Source organism: Megalops cyprinoides, chromosome 11, assembly GCF_013368585.1.
Source record: "Megalops cyprinoides isolate fMegCyp1 chromosome 11, fMegCyp1.pri, whole genome shotgun sequence".
NCBI lineage: Eukaryota > Metazoa > Chordata > Actinopteri > Elopiformes > Megalopidae > Megalops > Megalops cyprinoides.
The window spans coordinates 31,248,079-31,263,779 of NC_050593.1; the positions used below are offsets into that span (position 1 = coordinate 31,248,079).

General features: G+C 43.5%; 1 protein-coding gene across 1 annotated transcript in view; it reads right to left on the bottom strand.

The window, feature by feature from the left end:
* Positions 1-13,796, bottom strand: part of LOC118785712 (acid-sensing ion channel 4-A) — a 72,093-nt gene extending 58,297 nt beyond the window's left edge. The window contains exon 1 of the mRNA XM_036540592.1: positions 13,207-13,796. Within this exon, the coding sequence (XP_036396485.1) occupies positions 13,207-13,782 (576 nt within the window). The 5' untranslated portion in view covers positions 13,783-13,796. The remainder of the gene's footprint in view (positions 1-13,206) is intronic.
* Positions 13,797-15,701: the final 1,905 nt, after the last annotated feature.

Genomic DNA, 15,701 nt, shown 5'->3' on the forward strand with positions numbered 1-15,701 from the left:
TCAGATTTGATCTAACAGAACTTTGCCCTTAGCACCGACACATTATGAAAGATGGGGTCAAATTATCGATTTAACCAAGTTTTACATTGCACATAGTGCTCACTTAAATGAAAGAAAAACGTTGTCTGTTACAGTAAATAATAATAAAAAGTATATGAACAAACATGCTAAATTTGTCACACAAAGTTAACATCAAAGCTCTTTGTGTCACTTTGAGTCTGGGTCCTAGTTTAAGCAGCACTAAAACACTAACAGAGTGAAACGCTGGATGCTCTCACTTGTATTCGGTGTTCACAGATGTTTTCTTACAAATTAAGCTTTTTTCTGTTAGCTGTCTGTTCTCTGTGAGTGTCACAACAAAGGTGAGCAGCTTGTAGTGTGAGGTGAATGCCTGCTGTAAAAGCCAGCCAGACGATTTCTGTGACATGCTGTTTTGGCAATATAAACTTTACTTCTCAGCCACTGGTGTGTGAAGGTAATGCCATTTGACTTCAGCGGTCACCTGCTTGAATATCCCTTTGAGCAGCGGTAGAACAAAGGCAATGTAACCCTGGGAGTTCTGATTAGCGATGAAAAACCGACAGGAGAATTATTAATCACCTTATTAGAAGACGTCCATATCCCGAGTCGCTGACATAGCCTACATAGCCTACATACTAAACGTCTTACAGCTGAATATATTTGCACAGGTTTCGTACTTTGCTGTGCACTGTGCCTCATCTGGGAATTTGCACCAGCAACCCCCTAGACATGACACCAGGGGCCTAATTTATCGACTGTTTGTGTGCACAAATTTGTTTCTAAACTGTGCACATTCAAATTTTCATACAAAGCATGTGATTAATGAAAGCGGAACATTATATAGAAATTTTTGCAAATGTACACTCTTTTTTTCAGCCTGCACACATTCTTTCCATGAAGGTGCTGATGACAATGCTGTGCTGAAGTACAGTCCTGTCTCCTCCTCACAGTAATTGCATGAAATGCCTGTGGTTGGGATGGTTCATTTTTTAATAACTTCTTATCTGTGAACAACCTTGTAAAGAAAAGACCATACCATTTAATTGTGTGCACTGCCACTGTACAATACTACTGTCCGATATAATTTCATTAAATGAAAAGAAACATTTTGCTTGAAGTGCTACACCCTATATGCATAGCAATGCACAGGTATACAGGTGGTTCCCATACACAATTATCCATGAACTACAGTATAAATATTCAGTGTCGTGACACACGCCCATTGGGGAATGACAAGCCACAGACAGCAGTAAGATGCAAATCACTGTGTTTAGACAGCCGTTCATTACATAGTGAGTGGAAAAGCATATGCTCTCAAAGGATGTAAATCTTCTTCAGCGCCCCCACCTGAGTCCACTGCATGAAAACAACGATAAAAAATAAGACAACACAACAAAGGCCTTTGATGGAGGAAAGAAATCATTGTTTTACAGATGTGTTTAACTTCCACTAGTGTTAGCTTTTTCACATCCTTGTTCTTTTCTCCTGCCTTCTGGCTTGTTGCTAATCCAGACTTTGTGTCATGAAATAATTAACGGCAGCATATTTATAAACTATTTAAAGCTTGTCATTAGCTGAATCATCATGAAATCATTGGAGACTGCCTGTCTATGGCTATTGGATATTGGCTATTGGTTATTCGCAACAGTTGCTAAACACATAAATAAAAAAGCTGGAGCCATTATAAATCAATCCCAAACATATTTGGCAAGATTACAGATGCATATAAATATAAGTATATACATTCCAGCCTTGTCCACACCAATACATGATGAATTTCAAAGTACACCTATCCATTATGATAAAAAAGCATGTTCACCTAATCGGATGTGTTTTCCATATAAAAGTCAACAGACATGAACATGTACTTGACTTTACTTGACTCTATCATGTTTACGCACAGATGAAGTGATGAAGTCAAAGATATTTGACAGTCTGTGGATACTAACAAATAGAGTACTAATATTATGTGTGATTAATAAATGAGACCCCCATACTACAATTTCACCCTGTGAAACCATCTGAGTTTGGAGGAGGGGTAGAACACAGACCGAATGGCACTCTTTCACTGAAATGTACAATCCTTCATTTTCTAGAAAGAGAGTAATCCTTTAAGCTTGGTTGGGCCACCGGATCCACTCCCAAATCAATGATCTGTTTGCACGGGTTGCTATTTAAGTTGCTACACTCTATTGACCGCAGTCTCGTCCAAGTAATCCCCTTCCTCTGCAGGGCAAGGCAAATGGGGCCAGCACTCCACGGAAGTGTTTGGAAATGATACCTGTACCGGCTCAATATGAACACTCTTCTTCATGCAGCACTCAGGCTAGTTAACAATAGCTATTAAGGTCATAACACAAAAACAATGTTCTCGAATAAACGTAAAAGATATGTTTTAAATTTGCTTTACTCTTTCTGTGTATATACTATATGGTATCTGATAATCACAAACAGCACAAGATTAATATTAGTGAGATGAATGTAAAATGTATTTCACTTACTGTGTACGTTGGTTCACTGCAACAATTTCACATGTGCTTATTATACAGATTTTTCTGTATAATACAGTCATTTTGTCTCCTTTCTTCCTTGTAAGTTTTTGTATTATGGATTCATCCAGACCTCGCAGCTGAAAGGTAGCACTCCGCTGGCATGCTGGGTGGTGAGAGATCATTGCTGTGTTATGATTTAGATGACACCCTTCCGCATGTGAAGGTCGAACGGCTTGTCAGCACCGCCCAAACCTCCAGATTAGATTACTGTTTAATATGCCATGCGCCTTGCGGTGTTGAGACTCTGGTCTAGGTAAGTAACAGCGACAGGGACCCCAGATCCCTGGCACCCCAAAGTGGTGTGACACAGCGAAATGTCACACAGGGATGTGGTGGAACGTGTGATCAACATTATCAAGTCACAGCTACATGCTGACACTCAAACCACATTTATTACTTATGTATAAACTCATTTTCAGATGAATTAACAGTAAAGGATCTGATCAAACATCTCTGTGAGATGTAATTATTCTTAATTTGCTTAGCAAACACTCCCAGCCAGGGTAACTTAGCATAACTCATACTGTACATCCCATCTATTTGTAACTCTGAATATTCACTTAAGTGATTCATGTAAAGTGCCTTACCTGAGGAGAAAAGTGCAGTGCCACTCCTGGGGATACAGCCTGCAAGCTTCTGGTAACAAGGCCCAAATTTTAAACCACTAATACACACTGCCACCCACACAGCTGCACAGCAAAGTAACCTATATGACCACGTGCTGGCTTCCAATTTGCACACGCACAAACGCATGCATTCACGTGCGCGCACACATCTGTGTGTGCACACATACATTTGATGCAAACATTTCCTCTGCAAACAGAGTGTCTAGAGGCAGACTCCAGTGAAGAAGCACTGGAAGGAAACCGTACTAAACCAGCTGGAAAAAAAAAAAAAACATTCTCAAGAGGATGCTTGGGTGGTATTACTACACAGCCGCACAACCTGCATCCAGGGCGAGGCAGACCCGGCCTGACCTCGCCAGGGAAAAATGACTAAAGATGAAAAATAAAGGTGCTCGTTTTAACACGGCAGCAGCGTGCTACTTCTGGCTCGCGCTCAAACACTGTAATGCATTCAACATCAAACGGCCTGTGCAGCACAGAAACGAGCCGACCGCGCCAAAGCGTTACCTCGGATTAAGAGCCCCGGACAGCCAGCATCTGGACGCATCTGTGACCGGGCTGGAGAGCTGGCAGGGGAGCCCGTGTATCGCACCTACGATGATTGCAACTTATTGGCCTGTTTTGTCCACTGACTTCTGTCCAGTGACAGGGATAAACACCGGCGACATTGGATAGATAACTGAGTGATATTTTATGGAAAAATGAACTCAAATCATCCTTAACAACTGTAATGCTTCATCTTTTGATAACCTGTAAACTGTGCAACAAATGCAAAAATGCAAAGTAAACAAAGGCTTTAAATGTGTGTGTACTGGCAGCAGCCCAATTATCCGACTGACTGATTCATTCATTGATTATCTTCACATAAACAGTGCTCCACTCATCACTGCAACACCCCGTCTCACTTGCTGAAATTTAGTAACACTTATGGTTTATACTACCATAATTCACATTTTAGTGGTTAAGGAAGAAGCCTCATGGGCAAAAACAGTCCGGTTCTCAGGTTAAGCATTTCTGTTGTAAACATAAGTAAAAAAACTACACCAGGGTACGTCCAGCTGTACAAATGAGAAACGTCTAAAAATGGACTGCAAGTTGCTCTGAAAGGGTATCCGCCGAGCAATAACTTTGGAGCAAAGGGTATGCAGAAATAGGCTTTGTAAAACACAGGAAAGGCTCACACAATACTCATGCAAGCGCTGAAATGAAGTTAAAAGACGAGCGAGAGACGAGTGTGCCACATTAGCCCTAGTTGAGAAGACAAGCCAGCTGCCCGGCCAAGCACACACACCAGCTCCTCATGCAGAAAGAACCAGGGGAGGCTATCTGGCATCACATTCAGGATCCTCATTATTTCCTCCTTCTGTACAGAAGTCCTGCCAGGCTCTGACATTTTAATGCAAATTTCAGCACGATGATGTATATTTTTGATATCTCATTAAAAGAAATCATACTCTGTCCATTTCAAAATAAATCTAAACAAAAATAACCGAAAAAGAGGAGCACACTACGCTATTATGTAGTTCGGTCTAAAAGCAAGCATGATTAATTTTTACAAGCATATTTACTCATTAATCCGTCGCAGGGCTCTGAAACCAAGCGAAGAAAATCTTTCAAATATCCCCAGGGGAAACGTAACGTACCTGGCAACTCTTTGTCTCAAATCTCTATTGAACTTGACCTATTCTGATGTTCATTTCTTCCATGGGGTGACTGCATAAAAAGACCACTGTAATCTAGCGTGAGGAGAAAATAGGCAAAGTGTACATTATTCATCCCAGTGAGGGAGAGAGGCAGCGGTAGTATTAGTCACAGTCATATGGATTTAACCGGGAACCTTTATGTTTACACAAACACAAAGGTCGGGGGGAAATCCTGCCCAGCCCTACAAGCGTTAACAAACACGCCTGGGATTCCTGGGGCTCCGGCAGGACCAAGGCCCGGCGTAATTAGTCACAAAAGGATTAAAGGCTGGGAAACAATCTGCCTGAATGATGTATCGATCCTGAGAGCAGGAGACAAAGAGAAGTCGGGGGTCATTTTCAACCCTCCCGGGTCTCTGTGGTCCAGAAAAAAGCGCACATGCATGCAAGCATGCATGTGTACACACACACACACACACACACACACACACACACATATCCACACCCACACACATCCACACCCACACACACATACATGTGCACACACCCCCACAAAAGCATGCATGCACGATCACACACTCACACACACACACACGTACAAACACGTACAAACATGTACAAACACATACAAAGACACACGCACACACACACACACACGCATACACACGCATACACACGCATACACACATCCACAATGTGGTATTTGTCAAAAAGAAACAAATGTCTCTGTAGGTGGTCCCTGGGATAAGAAAGGCCTTTTCTGTGAAAAATATTTCACAAGCAGGAAATATTGCTTAAGTGAATTAAAAAAAATTTCTGATAGGTCACCAGCCGTGGTTACCACTCCAAAGGCATGAGAGCGTCAAAACCTGGAATGCTAACATGCCGGCTCCGTTCAACATGCTGACCGGGCCCCAGTCCGGTCTCTCTCTGTGTGAGCGCAACAGCGCCACACTCGTAGGCACTCCTCGTGCTAATGTGGCTTTGATTTAGATCCTCTCGGTCTCCGAAGTACGAGCGCACGCAAGGTGGTGCGTGGGAGGAGAGAGAGAGAGGAACACAGGCTACACTCCCATCCACTTTGTTCGGCGGCATCACACTTCACCCACTGAAAAAGGTCTGACATTTCAGCGTGCCACACTCCTCTCTGCAGGGTGGTTTTGGAAGGAGGAAGAGTGCTAATCCCCCATCAGCCCCCCCCCCCCCACGCCTCGCATCTCCAGCACACCGCGTGCCAATTGCGAAATTTCATAAATGCCACGTGGCCCGCCGAGCTGTTAGCGGCAGAGGGTTCGAGCCGGAGTGGGGGTGGGGGGGGGGACAAATGTTGTGGGCTGGAGGGGCACTGTAGGCTGAGGGGGTGTTCAGCAGCAGAGCTGCGCGGCACATTGACGACCCACTTTGGACAAAGCTCCCCGCAGTCGGTCATTTTCACGCTCCCCGGTCATCTGTCTCCGGGGGCGGGGGGGGGGGGGGGGGGGGGGTGAAGGTGGGGGTGGGGGCGGGGTGTTGGGGCGGGAGGAGAGGAGACAGAAGCTGCGTCTGCTGGGGGGATCGCGTGACAGTTGAGTACGCCCCTGTCAGTACTCCCCCCCCTCGAGCCAGACCCCCAACCCCAGGAGACCAAATGCAACACGTTAAAACAACAGACAGCACCTCTTACTGCCACACTGGTCCCCTCACGGAAAACACAGTCAGAAAATGGATGTAAACAAACTGTACCTAAACTTTTTGCGGGAAAAACCTTCGGAGTGAGTCAGCCAGTGCCAAAGAGCCTCGCTGCCATACCTCTGATTAAATCTGATGTTTGAAGCTGTAACAGGATTGGCTACGGTGGCGAGTGCGGCTTACGTTAATCTGAGAACTGCACACAGGGCAAATCAGGCGTGCTGCCACAAAGCTAAAACGATAAGCACTGCTAATGTGTCATTTACATCCTTAACCAGGCCATCCACATTTTACAGATCATGTAGTTACACTGCTGGGTAATTACTGAAGCAGTAAAAAATTTAGGTGCCTTGCTCGGAGCCATGTAGGCGAAGACCCAGCTGAGATTCAAACTGTCAACTTTCCAATGACAACTTTAGGCCCTTCCCCACTGAACCCCACTCCTGCCTGTATGCTTCCATTCCCCTTCACTGCATGTGCACATGTGCATGTGAGCAGAATTTCAGAAATCAACACCCTTAGAGTTAAATGCAAACTTCGCCACAAATTGACTCTCTAGAGAAATCTCTAGTACCTGTGATGGCAGCATAGCCACTGTCCTGCCTCATTAAGGGAGCCGTCCAAAGCAGCTGAAAGGTTCGTATCTGCATGATATCCCCCTGTTTACCTTGCAGAGACAGTGAACTCCTCACCTCCTCCCTTGGTTTTGGCGTGCCCTTGTGCTATCGGCACTAATGATGAGACCCCCTCATTTACACAACATTCACGTGAACCGACATCACACCGGCCAAGATTATTATCTCTGACCATGAGTGCTTGAGTCTGGGTGGGAGCCAGTAATTGACCCCATCTGCCTACCTCTCAACCTTGTTCACTAAAACATGCCATAGCTAAAATCTGGGTAAAATCTCTAAATCTAAAAGCCTGCTGACTCTGGCCTATTCACCAGCTGTGACTTCTTTGGTCTCCATGCCCACACAGTTAACAGAGATGGATTCAAATTACGTTTAAATGTTAATTATTTGATCCGGATGAAATGGATGGAGTTATCATGCATAGGTCACCTTCTCATGTTGGTCTCATGTCATTAAATATTCAATTATCTTTTCAAATACACCTGCCTCGTAACAGGGGACCTTACAAGCTGACATGACGAATGGTAGATGAGCTTTGAACACCTTGCCTATCGAACTAGCTTTTTTATAGATAATTTTACAGCATCTCCCTACCAGTTTCGAAGTCCCATAAGTGTATGGAGAATGAATATCTCCTACAGCAGAATATAATCTGATAAAATGTCAGTTTCATAGACCAAAGCAATGGGGAAACAAGAACAAAACCCCTCGAGAGAGCAAAGGGGATTACTGTGTACCCTACTGGGTTGGGTGTCAGTTTACAAACACTTCCGTCATAAACCAGCAATTACTCTGAGGGAAGAAAACCATGCAGATGTCTGGCTATCTGTTCCGTTTTCCTTTTCATGAATTTCTTGTTTTTCAAAGTGATTACTGAGTCAATCATTTATTGATCTAATTGTGTCAAAAAGCTAACAGCAGGTTTAATTGCAACAGCAACAAATAAATGACAAAGGAACACTGCCAAAGAATAACGCTGTCTTACTCTGCAAAATACATACAGGAAGAAGTATCAGTGGGCAAAGTTAGTCTTTTTTATGCAATTCAGATACATGGAAATTACACGTCCCCTTTATTTTTGGCTTTCTGTGAAGAGATATCTGGAAAACGACTATCTACTCATTACGTGTGATGGCTACACATGGTGGGTTCTTTCTGTTAGCCGAGTAGCCCAGTCTTCGCATCACGCCTGGATTTCCATGAAACTACGCTAAGTCACAGTTTTCACAGGTTGTTCTTCACACATACCATTATATTACTGTACTATAATTGCAGTACTATGTGTCCTTACCAGGATTCACAGCATAGGGATACATGAAGCAGGACAGATACCAGGACAGCTAGCACATATAATTGGCCATATATAATACGATCACAGTGCAAAATTATTTCTGTAGTGCCATACTATATATACTCATATATATATATATAGTACATATCATAAGTATACATATCATAAATTATAGTGACTAATGTTGACAAAACTACCACCATAAAGATGACAATGACAATGACAGCAAACAGCTATAAGTTTGTATATTTTTTCTGATTACACACATTATGATCTATCATTACCTGTAGTTCAGTAACAAATTATTGAAGAAACCAAAAGCATTACTGGGTGTTATGCCATCAAAGATTACCCAGACCAACCAGTGGTGAAATTTCTACGACCCTTAGAAAGCAAATCACCACAAAATAACAAGCCAGACTCTGATACAGTGCCCCTGAAATCCTCCGGAGGAGTCACAACTGTTTCATCAGTACCTAGCCACAGCACACACTCCATACTGAAACGATTCATTAAAACCCACAAGAAATTGCAAGGAAACACTTATAATACATGGAACCCACACTGTACTTAAGTGGATTTCTCCTCAGAAAGAAATAAAAAAGAAATGACAAAAATGACATTTTTTCTCTCGTTATTTCCATTTCGGCTTCAGCAATGACATTATTGTGTCATTTCAATAACAATGAAGCATTCTCAATGTTAGCTAGTTAACTCAAAAAGTTAATTACAATGCCAGTAGCGTGTTCATTTTCATTAAAGTATAATGGCAGTTGTTGTAACATGACTGCTTCAGTAACCACACTTCATTTACACTGGTACAGTTTCTTATTTCAGCTGGGGGGAGTTACGGTGGCTTGCTTGCTAAAAGAAGCAAAAACACTATTGATGATGAAAGCCCACAAAAGTTTACCATGTTACTTTCACGACGAACATCTGCTAAAACAATGCCTCACAGTCATCTTGCCTCATACATCTTTTTCCAGTATAGAGCTAGACTCAGGTCGGTATGAGTTGCAGCCACAGCTGGCTGACCTGGTACAGCATGATTCCTTTTCCAATGCATTACCTACAACCAGAGCTGTAGCAGGTGACGCCATGTTGGATGAGATCACCTATCCAGATTGAGATGACCGCCTTCGCTTCCTCTTCAGCTGAAGGTTGAGGTTATCCCCCTCCAAAAAAAAGCATTGAATATTACTTCTATCTTGCTGTGGTTATTAACTGATCAGGAACTGTGAGGTGGTCCTCTCCCAGTTCTGCGCTCTCTCTCTATTTCATGTTTGTAGCCCTGACACCAGTGGAAGCAGCATAGTTACGCAGCTCACAAGCTCCAACCACAACTCTTTTGTAAGTTGGCCAGGAAGATGTAATGCTAGCGGGCTGAGATGACACAGGTCAGAACAGCGAAAAAAGATCACGGAAAATCGCCTGAATAATCTTAAACAAAGCAAACTAGTCTTGTAATAGCTTTGTAGTGGGAAGGGGTCTCTCTCTGGTAACAATGTACAGAAGAAGAAAATTCAAGTCTTATGAAAAATATAAGGATTATCTGCTTCAGTAACTGGCCTATCTTTTTATGTTATTTTTATTTTTATTTTTTTTTTACAAAAGTCAATCTCAAAATTTACTGTGAAATTGTGTCCTATTTGGTATGGTAATTCCTAGGCTGTGCAAGGCTGTGTTGGTTTCAGAAATCAACAGTTTGTGAAATTGTTTATTCATAGATAATTTAATGTGAAGGCCACTTTGGCGGAGAGGCACATTACACGCCAATAGGATTTGCACTTCACATAGGTGGAATTTCCATCCGTTTAACCCCAAGGAAAGTTTTCTGGACTATTCACTTCCACACTCAGCAGATGAGAACGCTTTACACCATGTTCCCCACTAATTCTAAACATATCCGTTATTTCTCTTATAGAAAATATTGTTCCTTATTTGCATGTCTGTATACAAAGTAACATAACTGGATTTTCATAACTGTTAACAGCAAAAAAAAAAAACGTTAAAAGAAAGACTACACATAGCATACTAAGTACGTTATCCTGGAGTATGACTGTGCCAGCCAGAGCTGTTTATGTTTTTCCATCTGAATTACTGGCAGCCTAATCAGCTGCATTTGTCTATTGTAATATTTATATGTTGGTGAAAATTTTTCATGAACATATAAGCATGCCTGCATGCATGAACTGTTCATGAAAATTCTCACGCACATGCGCACGCACGCGGACGCACACACACATAACCATCTGACCGTTTGGCTATTATGAAGTAAAGTGTTGATCTTTGACACATTTTGTCACTGCGGGAAGCATTTACTTTATGTTGTAAGACTGGTACTGAAAAGCTTTCCTTCTTCAGTACAAAGATTTCTCATATGGCACTTTCAAAGTCAAAAGTTCATTATTTTCAGGCCTTAAATGAATGTTTCCCATGAATGTGAAATTTCCTTCAGATGTGTTCAGTGTACATTTCTTTAGAGGGAGAACAGTTTTTCTTGAATTTCATTCTTTCATTAAGGATAAAATATGTTTTGCTCCAAGTATTATTACTTTAAAGCAACTGATCTATGAATAACCTGTGCTTCTAATGGAAACCGTGAACCTTGATAACTTTTTATTCTGTGTCATCACAGAACTTTGCACTAATAAACAATAGCTTTACTGAAAACCTATACTTTTTTGTATTTTTATTAAATTCAAAAGAAACAATTATATACATTTTCATGGTTTAGTTTAACACATTCTCAATGGCTAAACACTCTAAAAATGCTATTTTACCACAGTTCAAAGTTAAAATAAAAACCGTGGCTAACCACAGTTATAATTTAAAAATTATAACCTCAAGATGAATCATAGTTTTTTTTGTTTGTTTTTAAATTGGGTGACAGTCCTAATAAGGGTTTTCGCAGTGTAAACAAGTCTTATGTATGCCCTCAAAGACCGTGCTCACTGGAGAGCAGAGGACAGACAGCCAGAGGCAGGTCTGACACATCTGCCAACAGAACTGCGTCTGCCCCCAGCCAGTGCCCCCGCCCAAGCTCCTCTCAGGCTCCCAGTCGCGCTGCCTGTGGGGACGGGGTAAATGGCTTGTCATGCATAGAGAGACACAGACATCTGTAACAAATCTAGCTGACAGTCCCACAGATGCAGATCTCAAGTTGGCAGAGAGACAGACAGAGAAGGGACAAGAGAAACTTTGCGAGCACCTCAGTGAACAATGCAGTTCTTCTGGAACCCAGGGCAGTACCGCCAGCACAACACTTACACGGAATAGCCCAAAACTGGAACTCAGACATTTCATGTTAATATATCAACAGAGGCTTGTCACAGTGTCTGTCAGAGACATGTTGTTTTGTTGAAATGTAAGTATCTTGGGTATAGAACATATCGGATAAAGACGAAACATATATACAGATCCTATGGCTCCTTTGGAAAACAGAATTTTAGCCATTTATTAAAAAGTAAAATAACACATTATTTCTGTCTAGTGCAAGACATTTCTCAGCAGCAGGTCACACATCTGTGTCGCCGATGGATCAGATTATTAGTACATACACCACAGAAACATAATGAAAATAATAATAATGAAAATAATAATAATAACAACAATACCAACAACAGCAGCAATAATAATAATAAAAACACACTGCCACAGATTCAGAAAGTAGGGAGGATTTTTCTTTTTCTCAGTAAGACGGCTTTCCAAAGCTCATTCTATATAATCACCATGATAAGGCACAGCTTTCAGCTTTCAGGAAAGTGAGTGTATCGGTGTGCAACATGTCCTATTAAGACTTGACACCAGCACTTAATCATCACAAAGCAATCGCATATTCCATTCCGTCTGGCGAGGTAAAAAATCCATTTCCCATTTGGACTCTACCTTTAATAAATAGTATACAGCACACTCAGGACCTCCTTGTCCAGATGGAAAAAGCTTCGGAAATTGTTTTATTCATCTTTGTCAATTTGGCTAATGCAAGAACCATGTATGTGCTTTTGAATATTTCATTTGAACATTGGCGAGATTGAAATGCAACATTAGCGGAACATTACCCCTTCCCTCCTGAAAGGGGATCGGGGCGGAGAGCAGGCTGCTGCTCTGAGGAGCTACGGAGAGGAGAGTTCTCGTGAAAGTGGAGTCTGTTGCCATGCACCCTCTCGGCTGCCGGCATTGGAGGCAGTATAAAACCACACTTTGCCTGGGAAAAGTAAACACGGCAACCCTGCTGCCTTTCTCCCCTAGCGCTACCGCAGCTGCTCCGTACAGTTACACACTCAGATAAACTGTGAATGATCCGAACAATTCTAACGCCAGTGTCCTCATTCCCATGCTGAAGGCTTCGTAATAACGGAAGCGCTGAAACCGGTCTCGAGAAGAATGTGAACATGAATAGGACAGCACCTCTTGGAGACAGACTTAAAAACAGGAATTTTGCTTCTTTTACAAAGCAGCACTAATTGGTCCAGAGCTCTGCTGCTGAAAGTTTTATACTAAGTAGAAACTACAAAAGTGCAAAGAACTTGACGTCTGTGCCCCTGTAAAATTCGCCATTTGAGCTTTTTACAACAGGCTGTGAATCTCCTTTGTTTTTTCTTGCTTTCTAATCTTACAGTAGCACAGCATATCCCTACACGTGGCACTTTAACATTACCGACTTTGCATGTCACACCTTTCGCGGTACACAGAAGCTCAGACAGAAGTGTGCCTGAGTAAAACGCATCGGTGGATAACCGGCATGCATTTAGACACTTGTTAACTCACCACCGAGAAGTCCTTGGAGGAGCAGTTCTGCCCGCTGAAGTTGCAGCTCTTCAGCATCTCCTCCAGCTGGTGCCCCGTCCGGTTGAAGATGTCCTGCATGTCGGGCGCGGGGTACTCCAAATCGGTGGGCTTGTGGCCGTCCTTGTTTTTGGGCGGCAGCCCCGTCAGGTTGGCCAGGTGGTAGATGTCGGCGTCGGTGAGCGCGGAGAAGCGGAAGCGGTTGATGTTGCAGATGGTGACGGCGGGGAACACCATCTCCCGGCTCGACTCCTCGTTCAGCGCCGTGACGTGCGGGTGCTCCAGGTACGAGATGGCGCACTTGGCCGCCTGGTAGAGGAAGAGCGCCAGGGACAGCAGGAAGGCGAGCGCCCAGAGGCTCTGCCGGACCCCTAGCCGCCCCGAGACGAAGATGTGGTTGATCCCGTGCAGGGAGCAGGACTCGGCGAAGCCAGCCAGGTCCTTGGCCGGGGGCACGCAGCTCTCCTCTATCAGACTCTCCCTGTCCCCGTCCGGCTTGCCTTTCTGCTTCTCATCCTCCTCTGCAAATTTGATTTTGCAAACAAATTCGATCGGCATGTGGGCAGCCAGGTCTGCAGTTGGGGGTGGGGGCGGGGAGGTTGTTTTGATAACAGCTATCAGCCCGGGCTCCGCTCGACCCTCTCGCTCCCCCAGCTTCTGCCTCCTCAACAGATCTCAACTCCAGAAAGAAAAAAAAAGGCAGGATCACTGTGGCTGCTGCTGCTGCTGCTGCTGCCGCCGCTACCGCTGCTGTCGCTACCGAAGCTACACTGCCGCCTCTGCTCCTGGTGGCTGCTACGCTCCCAATCCTTGTCTCAGTACTTGATCAGCTCACAGACTCCTGCTTATCAGCAGTAATACAGCTGTCAAAAAAAAAAAACGCACGCACACACATACACATACCCACCCTTGCTCTCTGCCTCAGACCCACAGATGAAAATGCAGCATTTTGAGTAGAGCTAAAAGAGGCAGGGGGCTACTTAATAATTCATGAGAGAGCAACATAGTGATTATTTCCCCCTCACCGGCGAGAGCTGCAACTTCCCTCTCGTCCTGATTCTTCTCGCAAACTGCCGCCGCTTAATCCACTTGTTTGAGCCGCGTCGGCGCTCTCTCGCCGTATTAAATCGGTGCCAAAAGGTTACTCGGGCCGAAAATCCGGCCCTTGATGGTAATCCCTTGGGGGGCGGGATGGGGGGGCTCTGGTTTCTAATGTCTTCTGCAAGGTCCCCAGTGAGTGACTAATTGGAGCAGTAATGAGGAGCAAGGGAAGTGGAAATGAACGCCGGGGCCCGCTCTCAGTGATCAATCTTCCCTGTGCAACAAAAAATAAAACGAAACACTATTGATCTGGCAAAAAGCATCTGTCAGAGATTAAGGCAGGCAACACAACGGCCCTTTTCTTTATCAGGAATTAATGGTGGCATCACAAGCCCCCAGTGCGAATTTAAATGAGTGTCCGCCTTCGGATCCGTAAGCAGATGACATTAGGGGTGCTGAAATAAAGTATCGATTCTCCTCTTTTCACCCTCTCTTTTACAGTGCGGTTAATGGCCTCTCCCCCTGCTTGCCAAACAAAATTATGTAAATAGGAAACATAAAAGCACTTGTTCTAATTTGTGATTTATGTGTATTTCCCAAATGGGATTAGTCATGCGGGGCACGTTGGGGTGGTGTGTGTGTGTGTGTTTTTGGGGGGGGGGGGGGAGTTAGAGACCTTTAGAGGAACCTTTAGGGGTGAATTAAACAGCTTTAAACACAGTGCTGCACCCTTTCAGGATTCACTTTGAGAGTGTACAAGCAACAACAGTATTGGTGAATTAAAAAAAAACTGAGGGAGAAGAAGTGGTTAAAAGCAGGCAGCCCTGTCTGTGTTCTCTACATAAAACAAGCTACAGACCACAGAAGCAAACACAGAGAGAGAGAGAGAGAGAGAGAGAGAGGGACAGAGAGAGAGAGAGAGAGAGAGAGAAAGAGAGCACTCCCTGCGCCTATCAAAAGACAAAAAAAAACACTGCATTTGAGCCTATTTTCTCATCAGTAGATTAAAGTGATTCTTACTGCGGCTACATTAATGACTGAAATAAGCTCCATGACTTCTGAACTTGTAGTAGAGTATGATAAGAAACTTATCAGGGAAAAAATCAAAAACCAAAAAAAAAAAAAAAATTTCAAGAGAACCCTTTGAGAGAACGAGGTTTCTGTGCTCTCTGCTGGCTCTATCATTCCTCCAAAGATAACATATCTGTCATAATAAGTTAAGTATTTTTTCCATGTACTGTACGAAAACTGCAACCCAGAGCCTGGCGCAAGCCAGGAGAACATGCACGCCAGAGAGAGACTGACAGCATCTCTTTCCAGTAAGCCTTAAAGGCACACTCCTAGCTTTCTCACGATAAGGCTCCACACCTGCTTCACCTCTCAAGGCAATAATTTCTCAGACAATGATAAACATGATTCGTTTGGTGTAGCTATAC